The sequence below is a fragment of the Dryas octopetala genome, chromosome 7, assembly GCF_963921425.1.
Source record: "Dryas octopetala chromosome 7, drDryOcto1.1, whole genome shotgun sequence".
NCBI classification, from domain to species: Eukaryota; Viridiplantae; Streptophyta; class Magnoliopsida; order Rosales; family Rosaceae; genus Dryas; species Dryas octopetala.
The window spans coordinates 12918087-12935511 of record NC_141372.1 but is presented as its reverse complement, the minus strand read 5'-3'; the positions used below and the strand labels follow the sequence as shown (position 1 = coordinate 12935511).

The 17425-nt window shown below is 35.1% G+C and overlaps 2 protein-coding genes across 3 annotated transcripts; both read right to left on the bottom strand.

Moving 5' to 3' along the window:
- Nucleotides 1–1431: 1431 nt before the first annotated feature.
- On the bottom strand, nt 1432–9528 carry LOC147279833 (uncharacterized). Of its 2 annotated transcripts, none has more exons than XM_086251364.1 (7): nt 9028–9528; nt 8389–8529; nt 4506–4661; nt 4302–4384; nt 4007–4168; nt 3186–3246; nt 1432–2120 (listed from the first exon to the last, which is right to left on the bottom strand). In XM_086251364.1, the coding sequence occupies exons 1-7, from the start codon at nt 9418–9420 to the stop codon at nt 1917–1919; spliced, it is 1200 nt and encodes a 399-aa protein (XP_086107490.1). In that variant the 5' UTR covers nt 9421–9528; the 3' UTR covers nt 1432–1916. The 2 variants fall into 2 exon arrangements, with proteins under 2 accessions (XP_086107490.1, XP_086107489.1); XM_086251363.1 differs by having other exon boundaries at nt 1434–2120; nt 4302–4423.
- A 4458-nt stretch (nt 9529–13986) lies between these two features.
- On the bottom strand, nt 13987–16722 carry LOC147279832 (uncharacterized). Its single transcript, XM_086252433.1, has 5 exons — nt 16491–16722; nt 15434–15810; nt 14926–14990; nt 14616–14730; nt 13987–14493 (listed from the first exon to the last, which is right to left on the bottom strand). The coding sequence occupies exons 1-4, from the start codon at nt 16492–16494 to the stop codon at nt 14649–14651; spliced, it is 528 nt and encodes a 175-aa protein (XP_086108559.1). The 5' UTR covers nt 16495–16722; the 3' UTR covers nt 13987–14493; nt 14616–14648.
- Nucleotides 16723–17425: the final 703 nt, after the last annotated feature.

Below are 17425 nucleotides of genomic sequence, written 5' to 3'. Positions count from 1 at the left end.
TGGGGAGAATTGATTTGTCGGTAATATTGTAATTGAAGCAGGCTAGGGTTTCGTTGCACCCAAAATCAAATTTAACTCATATACATGTATGGATATATTATATGGATCTCATCTCAATATTAGCTTAAGTGCATGCTTTTACATGCAACCAAGAGAGCAGCGACCGACACAAAAATTATATATTTAAAATCCAAATTTGCCCTCATGATATATGCAAATCCATTCTGTTTATGTACATGGTTCTGCATTTGCAAGAGCATGAGTGGGTTCTATTGCTCCCAATCAACAGCAATTTTTCTATAATTTATTCTAACAATTCAATTTATCCATTTATATTTTTCTTAAAGTGAAGAGTTCGATATTGAAGTGCGCCTAAAAAGAGATTAACGTAAACAACTTGTACATTTTTGCGCTTATGATTTTTTTTTTTTTAAATCTATCACTGTACAAGAGCGTGTCGAAAAAAACACAATAGTATGGTTAAAAGAAAATGGTGGAAATATTTATAAATATGCACCTTTAGTTTTTCAATACCATTAATTTATAAATGATGAAGCTCCAAAACACACAAACTTGATGCATTTGCTGGTGATGGCAGCAATCGTGTTGTCATTAGTGGCTACAAAGCTTGCTATTGGAATCGAATGATGTTAGAACTCTTTGTCAACTGTCACCATCCGTGAGAAATAAAAAGGAAAAAACAAACATTCCAGCAAATTTTTTACAAATAATTACATGCACGTGTATTGTGTTGTACAGTCGTGTTTTTCATGTCTCATAAAAAAGGCAATGACAATGACACCTTGGAATAGACTAAGAAACAACTACAAGTATTAATGTTTGTTAGCTTATATTAGTTAAAAGGAAACAACAAATGTAATACTTAGACAATGCACAAAAAACTCATGCCGGGTATTGCAAAGCATGTCATTTATAATAACTTGTTACAGTAATTTTAGAATAATTAAGGTTAAATTACCATCTTCACCTTTTAATTTGGTTCTTATTTCACTATTTTTAGAAAAAAAAACTTGCATGTAACAAATGTATATACCTACTCTCTCACAATTAATGATCACGTGACTAGCATATACAGACATGTGAAAAGATAAGTGTATACACCCATTACATACAAATTTTTCTCATGTCGTTAAATCCTTTTTTCCGTCAAATTGGTACACAAGAAGGTTGCGTTTTTTTTTTTTTTTTGGTCGAACACAAGAAGGTTGCGTTGGACATGCCTTCGAGATCAAATTTTCATCAAATGAATAATAGGGGTATTGAGACAGTTCACAAAATGACAAATTTGTCCTCGCACACATAACCCATACCATCTTTCCATCTACTATTTAATGCAAAATCAATTGTTCTTCAATTGTAGCCTTTGTAGGTGTTATAAAATTAGTTGAAATTAAAACTAAAGCAGCAAAGTAAAATAAGGCCAAACTACAATGACGAAAAGGAATCACTTAGGCCACAATAATTAACATAATGTTTGAACCCAAAATATCTGAAGGGGCCACAAGGCTATATAGGCCCAAGAGCATAAGGCCAAACAAACAATGTGCGAGTTTTACATGAAAAGCAGACCACCAACCTTGTGCAGATAATCTCCTATTTATATTCTTGGTAGAGTAAATGCTATTTAGACCATTTTTCCTGACCACTGACCACCTTTAGGTGAGACCCATTTAAGTAGATTCTATATGTGAACTCCACCTCTATTAGGAAGGGGGCCAATAACGATGATCCATATAAAATTATTTTTTTACTGATACGACATTATTTTTTATTAGAAAAAGGTAAATAAAGACTTATTATAAGTACAATATCAGACACACACACAAAAAAAAAAAAAAAAACAAACAAACAAAACAAAACAAAAGACCAGAACTCCATAATTATGCCTAGGAAACTTAAGGGCTTTTACTGTCATTAACGTCAACTGCAGTAAGGGTGTTCTTGGAGTCAGAAGGATCTACGTATCTCCAAAAGAAACCCAGACTGCTGCCCATGATATTCATAATCACAGCAGACAGTGCTGGGGGTAATGCAACCATTGGCGAGATGAAATGAGAAGTGGCCAAAACAACACCTAATGAAGAATTTTGCATACCGACCTGCAAGCATCAAGCATGTAAATTAAGGCAACAGGTGGATTTGGGTTCACACTTCTCTAGCTTGATCCAACAAATTATCTCCCTTTTTATATCTCAACCCCTTCTAAACAGAAAAATTTTATTCCCTGACAAAAAGTTCTAAGCAATTTAACCTACACCTCCACTAGTCACAACCGTGCATGTAAAATAAATAATAATAATAATAATCAAGTTCACGCATGTGTAGCACGTGTGAGAGTGCTATACCAGCCCTAGCAAGATTCCATAATTTGATGAAAATTTCGGCATTTCATTCCGAGTACAACACAGTGAAGATCTTCTAGAATTAAAGACTGACACTGAAGTTTGAACCATGTTGAACTCATTTGGTAATATGGGAGGTGGTGAGGTTCAAGTCGGTGCCCTTGGAAAGACATCTATCAAGGCCTAACCTCTTTTTACTTCTTTTTGCAAGTTTGGGGTGGGGAATGGGTAAGGTTGAGGTTTTGTGAAGAGAGTTGGGTAGGGGAAACAAAATTTTATTCTCTTTTTCCTCGATTATATAGATTAACACAATCTCACAACGCTTCTATTGCTAACTGTGTTTGAATCACTCTTTCTAATTCCTTTTTTCTTGGAATTTTGGTTTCTGAAGAAATTTGAATGATAAAGAAGCGGGAGAGGAATAGAATGATTATTGATGAAGGGGGGAAGAGGGGGACCATTTGTGGGATAGAGTTCAATTCTGGACATCGTTGAGGGCTTTGGTTTCCTCTGAATTTAGGGATTGGTCTTTTCATGCAATCTATTCTGATTGGAATGCTGTTGTCATGTAACTCTTGAATTTTGTTTTTCTAAACATAGATGTTGTCTTTAAAGAAGATCTGTCAGGGGTTAAAGAGTGTTGTAAATTTTTTCTTCTTTAAATGAAATTGTGTTTCTTATGTAAAATTGAAAGTTTGGCATCAAAATTTTATAACATTATTACCAATTTGAACATAGCTGAAAGCCTGAAACAGAACTTGAACACAAGAATTCAACAGAGAGCTTGATCATATTATAAGCTTAATTATAATTAATTAATACCTCAATTGATATTGCTCGTCGTTGCGGTTCTCTAAACCCGCAAACAGCTGCTGATATATACCTGCAAATTAAGCACACTTTCACCAGAAAGACTCCAAAGCAAACCAAACAAGCAGGTCCAGCACCGCAACAAAAACAATATTTACATGATTGCAAATTCTACTGACAGTGTTTCATATACAAAACTAGCCTTCACATTTTCGTATAAAATTAAGAATCCATATAGACAAAGAAGATCAATAATATACATTATGTTTAAATAATTCAAACTATAAAAGATTTAATTGCTATGAAGTCACAATGAAAAAGCTATAGATTTTCTAAATGTGGTGTACAAAATCATGAATAATTTGTTTTTCCAAAGTACGTTTTACTCTATATATCAAACTTGACAGGAAGCTGAATCAAAGAGCTACCATACAAAACTAGCCTTCATTTTTTTGTAAAAATTAAGAATCCATATAGACAAAGAAGATCAATAATATACATTTTGTTTGAATAATTCAACTACAACGGCTTTAATTACTATGAAGTCACGATGACAAAAAGCTATAGATTTTCTAAATGTTGTGTACAAATCTGGAAAAGTTTGTTATCCAAAGTATGTTTTACTCTATATATCAAACTTGACAAGAAGCTGAAACAAAGAGCTACCGTACAATACATTATTACTAGGCCAGGAACATAACTTTTTAGAATTATTGAGCCAAATTAGAGTTAATCTTTACAGAGTTAACAAAGATATACGCTACATTCAGATTTTCCCACAAAGGACACACTAATAATTAAAGTCACCGACAACAGTAAAAGGCAACACTTACCCCACAAAGAAACCAGCAGTATGTAATAACAGCACAGAAAGTATAACTCCTCGTAGCTCTCCAGATAACATTGTCTGAGCTCGAGCAATTGGAGATAGATCAGCCGTCAATGATACACCAACCATTGAGGCTTTGAGACGGACAACATTTTCTGAGAATACACTGGTACACAAAACAAAAATCTACTATAAAAGAGAGAGAGAGAGAGAGAGAGAGAGGGGGGGGGGGGGAGAGAGAGAGAGCATTTGGAAGGAACCGTAACTAAGACAGTCATATATATATAAAACAAATAAACCTGCATGCAAGCAGTGATGCAGCTAGAACAGCGAAAAGTGGTGCAAAAGGTGTCACAATCTTCACCACTGCAGGAAATGCACTCTGCATATAAGAACCTAACAAAACTGGAGCAACAACAACCTGTAGAAGACAGAATAGAGACCATAAGCCTTGGATGATGGTTAATATAATATTACTAAAGTTTATTATAAATTATTTTAACCTGCAAGGTACTGATTGAAAGTTTGGCAGCATCCACCGGAACGTAAGTTCCAGCCAGTATCTTTGTTAGGAGAGGAGTCAGGACTACTGCCCCAAGAGTTGTGCATACTGTCATTACAATAGACAGAGGAACATCCCCTTGCGCAATTAAGGTCACCTGAAAAACTACTTCACAAAAAGCAGTGAATGGGATATCTCAAAATTAAAAAATATTAAGCCATTGTGTTCAAAGCTACACTATATTCGCATCTAATTTCAAGTTCATATTAAAAAAAGAAAAAGAAAAAAAAGATGAAGTTTCTTTTGGTAAAACTGCATTTCCAGTTTGATATCCCTTGGCTATTAAAGACAATTGAACAACACAAAGGTTTTGTTCAAGGATTGATTTCTTTTTCTACTAATGAGGATTATACAGTAAGTAACCACAAAGAAGCATAATTTTCAAAATTTTGTCATTCGGAAAAAAAGGAAGGAGGGGGAGAAGGGAAGACATGATAATTAACGGACAAAACTAATTTAGAAAAGAATTTAGGCAAGTGTAGAAACTTAACCTAATTCTGTCACCTGGCATGGTATGCTACACTACCTATCAAAATGTGAAATTATTTTTAATATACATTTACATGCAGTCATACTCATACCACAAAGCATATGATATAGCTAAATCTCATAAATCAAGCATATATAGGCTGCATAGCCGAGGCTAGGATGTTGTGACAATCAGTGTGCTAAGAAATTGGGGTTGACATTCCGAATTCCCTAGCACTTAACGAGCGAAAGAAAACTCTTAATACTCTTAAACAAGCAAGCACAATAAAGAAACACGAGATTTTACGTGGTTCACCCAAGATTGGGCTATGTCCACAGGTGTTGGTGATGGTTCCATTTAAAAAAGAAAAAAAATTACAATATGAAGAGGTAATAGCGCCTTCCAAACTGTCAAATCATCTCTCTCCTCTCAAACCCAATTCTCAATAGATAATTCCCCAATACCACCAATCTCAAACTTGCAAAACCCTAAACTCTAAGCTCTCTAAAAGAGCCACTCTAAATTCTCTCTCAATTGGTGTGTAGAAACCAAACCTAGAATTGCAAGGAAAAGGAAACCAAATTCAAATTGGAACAAAAACAATTATAACAAGGAAACAATTTAAAGGAGTTGATGCAGGAGCATCTCCTAGGGTTCCAAGACTTATTATTTTTTTTTAGTAGCTTTTTTAATTTTTATTTCCTAGTTGGATTTAGAGTCTAGTTTCCTTATTTCATTAGGTCATTTAAGGTAATTTTACTTTATGTTTTCCTAGTTAGTTTAGGTTTATGCTTTTCCTAGTTATCTTAGGTTTATGTTTTCCCTATATAAGCTTAAGGCTTAGGTTGTAATAGATAGTTTTGGCATAATGTTATTCAGAGATTTCTGATTTGAGAGCTTCTTTTGGGTTCCTAAACCCTAGAACTCATCTATCTACGTTCCAACTTTGATTATATAGCTTTATTCTCTTCTCTTCCTATTGTTTGTTGCTGGAAGTATTCTCTACAGTGGTTTTTTGCCCTAAAACTACAGCTGGACAGCAGCCTTTGCTCCTGTCTTGCATCAATTGGTATCAGAGCAAACCCTGGTTGCAAACCCTAGTTCTGCACTATTGGCTGGACGTGGTAGAGGCCGGGGACAAGGAAACCAAGCTCTACAAACAGAGATGGCAGAGATGTGGCGCATGATCGAAGATCTGTCAAGAGCGGTGGAAACGCTCCGACAACAGGAACGTGCGAAAGCCTATATGGAGATTCCGGAAGGCGGACGCAACCCCTCGGACATACCGGAAGGTAGTCTTGAGGATGAAAGTTTTGTGGAAGAAGTGGTCGGTTCTGATTATCCAGGTTCCGCTTATGATGGCGTTGAATCTGAAAATGGTGATAAGGTCTATGGTGATTCTCATGAGTCGGATAGTCCATTTGTTGAAATTTTGGATGACTTGAAAGATAATAGTTTCTTGAATTTAGATCTTCCTCCAATATTTGATAGTTGTCTAAAAGACAATTGTGAAATTTGTTATGATTTTTGTTTGGGGATTGAGAAAACTTTTGTCAAAAAATTTGGTGAGAGTAGAGAAAAAGTTGGATTCAAGGAAAAGGATCAATACAAATTAGAAGATAAGATGGTACAAGAAATTCTTGAAGATATTGTTGAAGATCCCATAACTTTGATGTCACAAGGCCTTACAGAAGATATTACTTTTGAATATGTTGATTTTATTGGAGTTGATGCGATGAACTTCAAGATTGCAAAGAACCTGATTGATTTTGTAAATCAGATGAACATTAATGTGAAGAAATTATGCGCTGCAAGATTGATCATGGACAATAAAGCTAACTGTTCAAGAAGGATTAAATATTCCAAATATCTCTTTGTTTGGAAAGGAAGAAATCAATTTCAAGACTATAAGTTCAAGAAGAGTTTATCTAGATTATCTGCAGAAGTTGTGAAGACTTACTCGCCGGAGTCGAGTTTTTCCCAACCCGGTGGAGTTGATGCAGGAGCATCTCCTAGGGTTCCAAGACTTATTATTTTTTTTTAGTAGCTTTTTAATTTTTATTTCCTAGTTGGATTTAGAGTCTAGTTTCCTTATTTCATTAGGTCATTTAAGGTAATTTTACTTTATGTTTTTCTAGTTAGTTTAGGTTTATGCTTTTCCTAGTTATCTTAGGTTTATGTTTTCCCTATATAAGCTTAAGGCTTAGGTTGTAATAGATAGTTTTGGCATAATGTTATTCAGAGATTTCTGATTTGAGAGCTTCTTTTGGGTTCCTAAACCCTAGAACTCATCTATCTACGTTCCAACTTTGATTCTATAGCTTTATTCTTGCTCTTTTCTACTGTTATTGCTGGATTTTCCTTTCTACTATGGTTTTTGTCCTATTACTATAGCTGGACAACAGCCTATGCTTCTGTCCTGCATCAGCAAGTTACCCCAATAAAAAAAACTATGTTTCTCTTAATTGAGCCGCACCACCCAACACAGTGGGCGATACAAAAACATTTGAATTAGAACAAAACTTATTATGTTAGAAATAGAAAGAGTGGAGAATAAATCAGGAATAGGGTCAGCCTAAAAATTTGACTATACAAAATGGGACTTCAGAGACTATATCAACGAAAAATGATGTCATTCTGTTTGACATCGTGAACAAAAATGGTAAGAATACATACCAGTATCCATGGTGAGAAACAAAATGGTATCTTAAGGATGCCCAAGGTAGAAAAAATAAACAGGAAATAAGGAATGAAGAATTGAATTTAACAGATTCTTTGTGATTCAAAATACATTTTTTCTTGTACCTCTACTTCTACTTGCAGGAGATTTTTATTCATCAAATCCAAAAAATATAATTTATAACATTCATAGAATATGTATAGATATCGCATGAACAACTCAGATAATTGAGCATATTTTGGTGTAAGAGGTATTAACTCTCTCAAAACATAAACAATTTATAAATTTTTTGGCTTTAAGAGTCCTAAATGTGCTTGAGTAATTGACTTAGATTGATTATATAAGTGCTTAAGTTCAGGAACATATGAAGGGGCAAATAAACAAGTTCAGTGCCCTCATAAAGAGATATTAAATGCTAGAAAATTTTATCTTACTAGAAAGCCTCTTAAATAATCATAGTGAAAGTAAATCTATTAAATGCAATCAAAGACTTTAATATTCTGCTTGAAAACAAGAGAAATCATCACTGACTAACTAGATTGCATTAGAAAATTACTAACAGAGGCATGCCATTCTCAATTAGGACATTAAGAACTTCACAAAATGTGCTTCTATAGGAGTTCGGTATGTACGTAAGCTGAAGAAAGAAACAATGTAATACTAAACAAAACTTACCACATTGGAGGCAGTACCTCCAGGGCAACAGCCAAGCAATATTAAACCAACTGAAAGAGACGGTGGAAGTCTCAATATTTTGCTAACAATCATTGCAAATATGGGCATAATAGTGTACTGAGCAACACATCCAAATAATATCTGAACAAAAGTCAAAAATAAGAAACTATTAACAGGAGCACACATTCATATTAGCAGCTATTTGTGGAGCAAGATAGAGTTATGCTTTCTTCATTAGAAACTAATAATTTATTTAACAACAATAAAGACCAATATTGTCAGAAGACTCAGAACCATATAATAAAAGTAATTATCAGTTCAAGACAGAACTCACATTGAATTGATTATGTTAAACCATGAATTACAAAGAGGGAAAAGTCAAATTGAATTAACATAGTTTTGTAATATAAGCTCATGAACTGTACTGCTGATATTAAATTTTTTTTTTTTTTTTAAGAAAAAAGAAAGATCCTCCAAATGGAAAATGCCAAAAGGCAAATCAAGTACAAACAAGCTATAGCAATAGCAAAGCTACTAATCTTACCACAAGCACATATGTAACTTCCTCCAATAATATATACCCATTTTCAAATCCACCAAGAATCCCCAAATTACAATGCAAATGTGTTCAAGACTTACTGAGAGAGGCCTCTGCCTGAACAAACCAAGCATGTCCTTGAACTCCAAAGTGAGACCCATTGCCAACATTATCAACCCAAGAGACAAGCTATATGAAGCCGGACCTCTGTCCACAAACCATGCAAAAGCGGAGGGTTTGAGGCAAGCAACAACCCCACCAACAGTCACATAGAGAGGGTACAAGCTTGCTGCGGTGGACAGCAGGTTTTCCCATCTGGGTTTTGCAGGAGACACAGGTAAACTTCCAGAATTTTCTAGAACAGCTGTGATTGTTGGTAAATTTGTGAACTTTGGTGGTGAAAAATGTGTGAGTGTTTTGGGTCTGAGAGAAATCCTTGGGTACTGGATTTGTGGAGGTGAAGTGAAGGGACTGAGCCTGAAAGCGAGGGACATGGTAAATGGTAATGGTTTGGTTAATCAGTGTGGCCTGTGGACTAGTTGGAACGAAAGGAAATGCAATGTGGTTTTCTAGTCTTGTAGATTTTGCATAGTTTCGGTGACTTTTGGTTTGGCTTCTTCTGAATAAACATGATTCGTGTCTTGCTCAATTTTAGCCATTTCGTACACGCATAGTTGCGCGCGATTGCTCTCCTTCTGAGTAATTATCCGCTGCTTCCTGCACCATCGGTCTATTGTGCAGTTGTGCCTGCTAGTGCCTAGGTGGGCACTTTCTCTTAGGAAAATGGTTTTTTTTTTTTAATCCATTTCAGAAATTAGACTTTTTTTAAGGTCTATTATCAAAAATCAAATTCCAATAAAGACCACTTTAATGAAATTATATGAAAAAATGTGTAGGGCATGGTGCCCAGCGCCCTTTTTTTTTTTTTTTTTTTTTTTTTTTTTGCGCTAGGAGAATTGCTATTATCTAACAATGACAATTATAGTCATTGTTAAACAGTAGCAACACAAAACACAAAAATTCATAAAATCAACCCTTATTTATGAAGATTATCTTTTTACTGTCCTTTTTCCATTTCTTTTCCATTTTTGCTAATCAAACTTCAAATACCCAAATACATCTACCCAAATATATGGGAAAAAGGCCTTAACCCAAGTTATAAATTTCATACCCTGGGTTAACACGGGGTGTTCAGGATATTCAGGTTTTGGTTAACAGAGGTGTTCTGCTATAGTTTCATTTCTTCGGGGAAAAAAAAAAAAGAAAAGAATCATACCCTTGAAACTTTAGTGTAGGGTCCCTGCAAGGACTTGCGATCATGGCATTTGTAGACAAATTTTCGCCAGATTTTTAATACAATCAGAGTATCAAAGTCATGAAGGGGAGATTTCTGAAACAAAATACTTCCACTAATTCAGGCAACACCAACATAATATTGTGACAATAAAGGTGCAACATATAAATTTTCATCACACCTTTTTTAGAAAAAGAATCATGAAGCTCTTTTGCTAATAGAAGAGGCAAACCTTGCAGATATGGCATAAAAACTACCCAACCTTCTTTCATCCCCTTAATCTCACTTAGTAAAACGATATATCTATTTCTTGACATAAAAGAAAAAAAACTCCGTTTTAAATAAATGGTTTTAGTAGATAATTTTGTATATCATTTGTGATTATGAAATATATATATGTTGACGGATCTGGATCCTCTCCTAAGCACTCTAATCTTCTAACCTTATTAACCTTTTAATTATAGAGTGTCACATGTCTTTTATAACATCCTATAGAGCATACTCATTTAAAGTTATAATTATCAAATCAAAATAATTAAAAATAAAAAACATGTGTAATTCAAATACATAAAAATAAAAAACTTAAAAAAAAACAAAAAAACCACAAGCCCAACCCGCCTTCCCTCCGACCCCAACCTCCAACCCCTTTCTTTCTCTCTCATCTCTTCTCTCTCTCTCTCTCTACTCTCCCTTTCTTGTCTGCAGATCGGAGTCCCTCCACAAAAAGCAATAATACATCATCTATTTGCAGTTTTGAAAGAGAGACAAAATGACCGAATGAAACAGGTGTGAAAGTCCTCAATTATTAGCTTAGCCTTGCAGACAAAACTGATCCATGAAATCGAATTGAGGTTCTTGCCTCTTGTTTTGACAATTGCTTTCCTAATTAAGCATATGGCCGCTTGAGTAAATATTATATATGTGCATATATATATACAGAGATATATATTATACTACACAAGAACATATGAAAACAGTTTTTTGATTACAAAATCGTTTATCGATTAATTACACAATCTTTACAACAAATATTAGTAATTAAAATACACTATATTTGTGGGGACTTTTAACCTCACTGATATGGAGCACTTTAATCTAACACCTATATATATATATAAAATCAAGAGTTGGAGTCTTGATTCAAAACTGCAAATCGATGATGTATTATTGCTTTTGGTGGAGGGACTCCAATCTGCAGAGAAGAGAGGGAGAGTAGAGAGAGCGAGAGAGAGAGAGAGAAAGAGAGAGAGAGAGAGAGAGAGAGAGAGAGGAGTCGGAGGTTAGGGAGGGAGGGTTGGGTTTGTGGTTTTTTTGTTTTTGTTTTTGTTTTTAGTTTTTTACTTTTATGTGGTTGGATTACACATGTTTCTTATTTTTAATTATTTTGATTTGATAACTATAACTATAAATGAGTGTGCACCATACGATGTTATAAAAGACACGTGATATTCTATAATTAAAAGGTTAGTAAGATTAGGAGATTAGAGTGCTTAAGAGAGGATCCGGATCCTATGTAGACTACACTAAAAATGATTAACCCAAATAAAAAAAGAACATTTTTATAGTGATGTAAGTGCTATGCAAAAAAAAATGGAACTTTAAGTCTATTTAAGATGAAAAAGCATTGCCAAATTATCACAAAAGCTTTCCCAAGTGCGTCAACCATGACTGGCGCGATATACTGGCAAAAATATAGGATTTTTGGCGAAAAATCAAAATTATCATAAAAAATTCCAAAAGTTTGCCAAAAAGGTAGCGGTAGAGTGCCAAAATTACAAGACTCCTAAAAAACTGATATTTTCGGCAATATTCTGCCTTAAAAATATCGAAATTTAATTCCTTACTTACAAGTACACATAAGTTATCCACCAACTACACTTAACAGTACATGTTTCTCTCATAAAGAAAGGGTGCTGCTATTTGCACACCCCATTTTCTTTCTTTTACACATCCTTTCTCACTATACATTCCCTATATTCCTCTTACATTTGAAAGTTTCCATACACACACCCCTCTCAATTACCAAAATACTCTGACCTCATTAATCTCACCAAATTTCTCCCTACACACCCATCCAACCCAAACACTACACACCCCACCAACATATCCAAACTACACACCTAACCCCCAACCCCACCTCCAACCACAAGAAGCAAAACACACCCTACCCCTGACCCCACTTCCCAACCCAAAACTGTCGACACCCCACCTCTCGCCGTCATTGCCGCCATTATCGCCGTTGGTGGTCTCATTACATTGATGTCACGCATCCTCTCTCCACCATAGCCATTGGAAATGTAAATCTAATGTTTTATTTTTTAAATGTAAATCTAATGCTTTTTTTATCTAATTTCAATTGGTTAATCCATCCCAATTCCTCTTTCTTCTGTTTGAAATGATTTGGAGTGAGGGTTTTTAGAGTGCAAGAGTGAATTTTCGGATTGTTGTTTTTTGGTAGCGCAGGTCATTTGGCACTGGTCTGTTGAACAATTCAGATTCATTCGGTAGTAATCTGCTGAATACTTCAAATTCATTCGGTAGTAATCTGCCGAACAATTCAGATTCATTCGATAGATATCTATCGAACATTTGATAAACCTTCGACACTGGTTCGCCGAAAGAACCCCGAACATAAAATGAAAAACTCGAAAAAAAAAAAGTAAAAAGTAAAAAAAAAAACACAAAAAGTAAAAAAGGACTTCATCATAACCTTAACATGCAAGAACAATTAAACTAATTCATAAAGAAATTCAGAAACCAAAGAATTATATGATAAATAAAATGAATAATAAACTAAACTAATTTAACAAAAGAAAACAAAGAGAAGCATGAAGGTAGTTGCGGCACAAGAGGGAGCAAGAGAGAGACCACACAAGCTAGTCCTCATGGCTAGGATTAGCTAGGGCTCTTGCGGCAAAGAAGCTAGATCAACACTGGTTAATTTCATGCATTTGGAAGTGGAAGGAGATGCTCTTGATGTTATTTTGGTTGTGAATCGGGATGAGGAAGATATGAGCATGGAAGGCAATCTCATTGAAGATATGAGCATGTGAATCGGCATGCTCTTAATTTCTTAAGATTCTGCTTTGTATTGGATGGAGATAGGGCCTCCTTGGCTCTTACCTCATATTGATGCTAATATAAACTCTCTGCATAATTAATAAAATCACTTATTTGATCAAAACAACACTACTACAATACCTATCAAAGCCAACCAATTTCAAGGGTATCCTCACTCCATTAAACAACTAATGTTTAGTTGTTTAAGCTATTAGCCACCAACTAGCCTCTAATAAGCTGTTAGTTGTACAGATTGAGGTGGCTAATACTCAATACATGACAATCTCAAGGTTTTGGTGGCTGCAAAGATCAAATCTGACATTGATGTAGACAAGGGCTTAAGCAACTAACAGGAACTTTTGTTGGTGGTTTAGTGAAACTAAATATATAATAAAAAACTGATTAGCCATGCCTTATTAAACCAAAGATGATTGGTTTGACAGTGATTCTCACCATTGCTGCAGTAGTTGGTTAAACATGGGAATCTGAAAATTATTGGTTGATTAAATGGTTACACTAATGACAAATAGTGGATTCATTACTTGAATAAGCTGCATTGAAACTATTGTATTTGCTGAATTGATTTTGTGGCTAATAAAATCATCATAGAACATACATTCCAAAAAGAACAAATGGGAAGCTAATCAAATGAAACTTGTTTTCCAAACATAAGGATAAACATATATTCATATTGATGAGTGCCAGATGAATTACAAACATTGCTGCTGCAAATACTATCTCTAAAGCATTTCTCTAATATGAACAACTACTTAAAAAGTCTGCATACACCAACCATTAATTACAACCTGAAAATGCAAGTTTCATCCCTGATGAAAGCAACACAGCAGACTTGACCAACCATACGCTAGGATGCCTAAAAGAAGTACACTTGGTATTATATATTTGGCCAACAAGCTAATATATATTAGCAAGTGTTACTATCCAAAATAAGTTTCAGAAACAAAAGTGCTGTAGCAGATATATTGAAGTCTAGCTATCACACACCTCTCTGGCAGTATCACCAACCATTTCACTTCCGAGAGGCAAAGTTCCCCCCACTAGCAGCTGACAGCCTTCCGTGCTGACTTGTGCCTTCATTTGGAGATGAGGAAGCATTCAGAAAACCACCACGCGCGATAGGACATATTTGCAGCAGAGGGGTTATGAGCATCACAAACTGAAAGTGGTCATTGAAGCTGTGGTTGGGAACACTCTGCTAAGAAATAGATTATATAAAGCACCTATGTAGTAAACAATCAAATCAAGTTAAGAGCAGGAACTACACCTATTGAAAATATAAGCAATAGGTAGATAAACAAACCATGTTACAATTACCTCACATGCCACACAACAGTAAACCATAAACATCTAATTCCCATAGTATGCTTTAGAAAGCCAATTAGTGTTGTCTTTCACAACTTTGTAACTAGCCTTGCCTAACAGCAAAGTACTGCAAATAAATGCATTGAAGTGTAAGCATAATATATTTAGTAGATCAAATAACCAAATTTGTCAAATAGATTAACTAAAAAAAATGTAAGAAAATTACATGTACATCTAAAGCCAGTGGCTGCCAATATCTAAGGCAAGCAATTAATTAGAGAATAACTAAACCAGGTCTGCATTAATATGCAAGAAAACTTACCTGATTGAGCATTCGGAGAGCAAAGCTCTGTTTCCATCAGTGCTATCCCCTACAAATATAAGACCCTGGTGGAAACCATATGCATACACACCACATAAGTATTTGTTTACATTCATGATTGGGGCATATATCAACATCTCATTGTGTTCACACACATTTATGAACATGCTTTTGATCGAAATTTTGTTTGCTATAAGATCAAGATTTAGAGGGGTAGAATAATCCAATTTCGTAAAAAGATATTAATTAAGAACAAAACGCCTACCCAAACCATAACCCATCATTGACAAAGTCACAAAACCCCAATTCCCAAATATAAAAAAAATCCTAACTCCCAAAATTTCAGAGACAGTAAGCTAAGCCACCAATCAGAAATATAGATAAATGAATAAGCTAAAATCAGTAATTGAAGACCCTAAATCAAACCCCTAACCCGTGAGTCATTGAATACCCAAATCAAAACCCTAACCCTAAATCCCTAATTTGAAATTTCAGAGATGAGACATACCTTTTGATTTTGGGAGAGATGAGAGTGAGAGATGATATCAAGAGTGAGATCGAGCCTCGTGGGTGTGGGTGTGGGTGGTCTCGAGACTGGGATAGAGGCAAGATCGAGAGTTCGAGAGTGAGATCGAGAGAGATCGCGACTGGGTACTAGCTGGGTGTTTCTGGAAATGGGAGATCGCGACTCGCGAGTGACTAAGTGAGAGCTGAGAGTGAGAGTACGTCTTTGACTTGACTCATATATGCTGTGATGATGAGAGAGAGGAGGGAGAGAGGAAGATTTTGGGAGTGGTCCTGTCGCCATCGGCTGCCGGACGAGAGAGTTCTCGCCGGAGAAGATGATCGGTGCTGGGAGAGGGAAGAGAGAGACCACAGACAGAGCTAGATCGAGAAGAGAGAAATGTGAGAGTTAGGAGAGAGAAAAAATTTAAGTAGGAAAAAAAAACATCTTAGGTGTGTTTGAGTGTTAGGACAAAAAAAATTATAAGTGATTTGTCCATAAATTTCAATGCAACTTACTGGAGGTCCGGTCCTCAAAGGAGAGAACCGGTTCTTAAGCCCAGAAATTCAGAGCGAGTTACTGGAGGTCCGGTTCTCAACTAGTGAGGTCCGGTCCTCAAACCTTAAACACAAACACGAGTTTACTGGAGGTCCGGTCCTCAATCCTAATTTTCTGAAACACCAATATTTTTGAATTTTTATAAAATGTAATTCATTCTAACTTACTACAATATTTGTTTTCACATAAAAAAAAATTTCAGCCACAAACAAATTTCAGCCAAAAACAAATTTCACAGGTCAATAATTAAATAAAAGCATAATGACAATAGAGTTTGGGGAAAAACTGGGCAAGTCAGAGAAAGCAGTGTTCCTTGGTTATATTGCACCGAACACAGTTACCCTCCCAGATAGTATGAGGAATTGCTGAAAACAACCAATTTACAATCCATAAATTCCATCAATTGTGAAAAGATAAAGTTTCTGGTATGATAGAGCTACACACAGTAAGCAACTAGTTTAGGAACCAATAATCATCTGTTGATGCCATTAACAAACCTTACCCATGAAATAGTTGCCAATCAAACCCACGCTGCCAGATGCCTGCAATTAGTTAATTCCTTCATCAGTTACAAGGTGGGCGGCAGCTCATATTGGTGGTAGCATAAGTTGCTATGGATTTATCTTCTCACTAACCATGTATTGGAATGAAATTTGGTTGTTTAACAGGGAAACAAAAGGGGGATCGGTCTGAAAACAATGGTGAGGAAGGAGAGAGTTGTCAGAAAACATAAGGCTACCAATTCACCAACGGATAGATATTAGTTGGCACAACATATCAATAGCCAAAATAATGACATATTTACAACTTTAACCCTCACAGAAACCATTTTTCATTTTAGTTATAACTGTTGTAACTATATTTTAGTGGAATTAGGTGGCTCATGTCAGCCACAGTAAATAGTGCACTGTTTGGAGAATAACACAAACTAACTTAAACATTAGTTTATGATATTAGTTGGCTTTGATAGGTATTGTAGTAGTGCAAAAAGTCAGTAAAGACAAGATTAATGATCTCAATACCCATGAAGTGAGAAATGAAGCCTCATTAATTCAAATATATACATCAATAAAATCAAACAAGTTTAATGTTTCCAAATTTTCCATGTTATCGCATCTAGTTAGGAATGCAATCGTGGGATATATTCAACCCTTTTCTTTGTTGCTATCTCGAATAGAACTCATTGATCTTATAGATTTCACTTTTACTCCTCCATAATTTCACGCTTTAATGAATAAATGATCATTATCAACTTTTAATTAACACAGTTAAAATTATTAATATGTTTAATTTTTCACTCATATTATTATATATCATTATTACAAGGCAATAATTATACATTACAACATCACTATGTAGATCTCTGTGATCTTCTGTCCCAAAATATTTTGGGAAAATATTAATTGCCCAAGGTATGATAAAAGAAATTAATTTATA

Excerpts from the sequence above, each read along its gene's own strand:
- LOC147279832 (XM_086252433.1), bottom strand. Across the intron at positions 14,991-15,433 it reads ATCTCTCCCAAAATCAAAAG|GGTCTTATATTTGTAGGGGA; the intron begins GTATGTCTCATC and ends GGTTTCCACCAG. Across the intron at positions 14,731-14,925 it reads CTCTCCGAATGCTCAATCAG|TACTTTGCTGTTAGGCAAGG; the intron begins GTAAGTTTTCTT and ends ATTTATTTGCAG.
- LOC147279833 (XM_086251363.1), bottom strand. The coding sequence starts at position 9,420 with ATGTCCCTCGCTTTCAGGCTCAGTCCCTTCACTTCACCTCCACAAATC. Across the intron at positions 8,530-9,027 it reads TCAGGCAGAGGCCTCTCTCA|ATATTATTTGGATGTGTTGC; the intron begins GTAAGTCTTGAA and ends ACTTTTGTTCAG. Across the intron at positions 4,169-4,301 it reads GCATCACTGCTTGCATGCAG|TGTATTCTCAGAAAATGTTG; the intron begins GTTTATTTGTTT and ends TTTGTGTACCAG.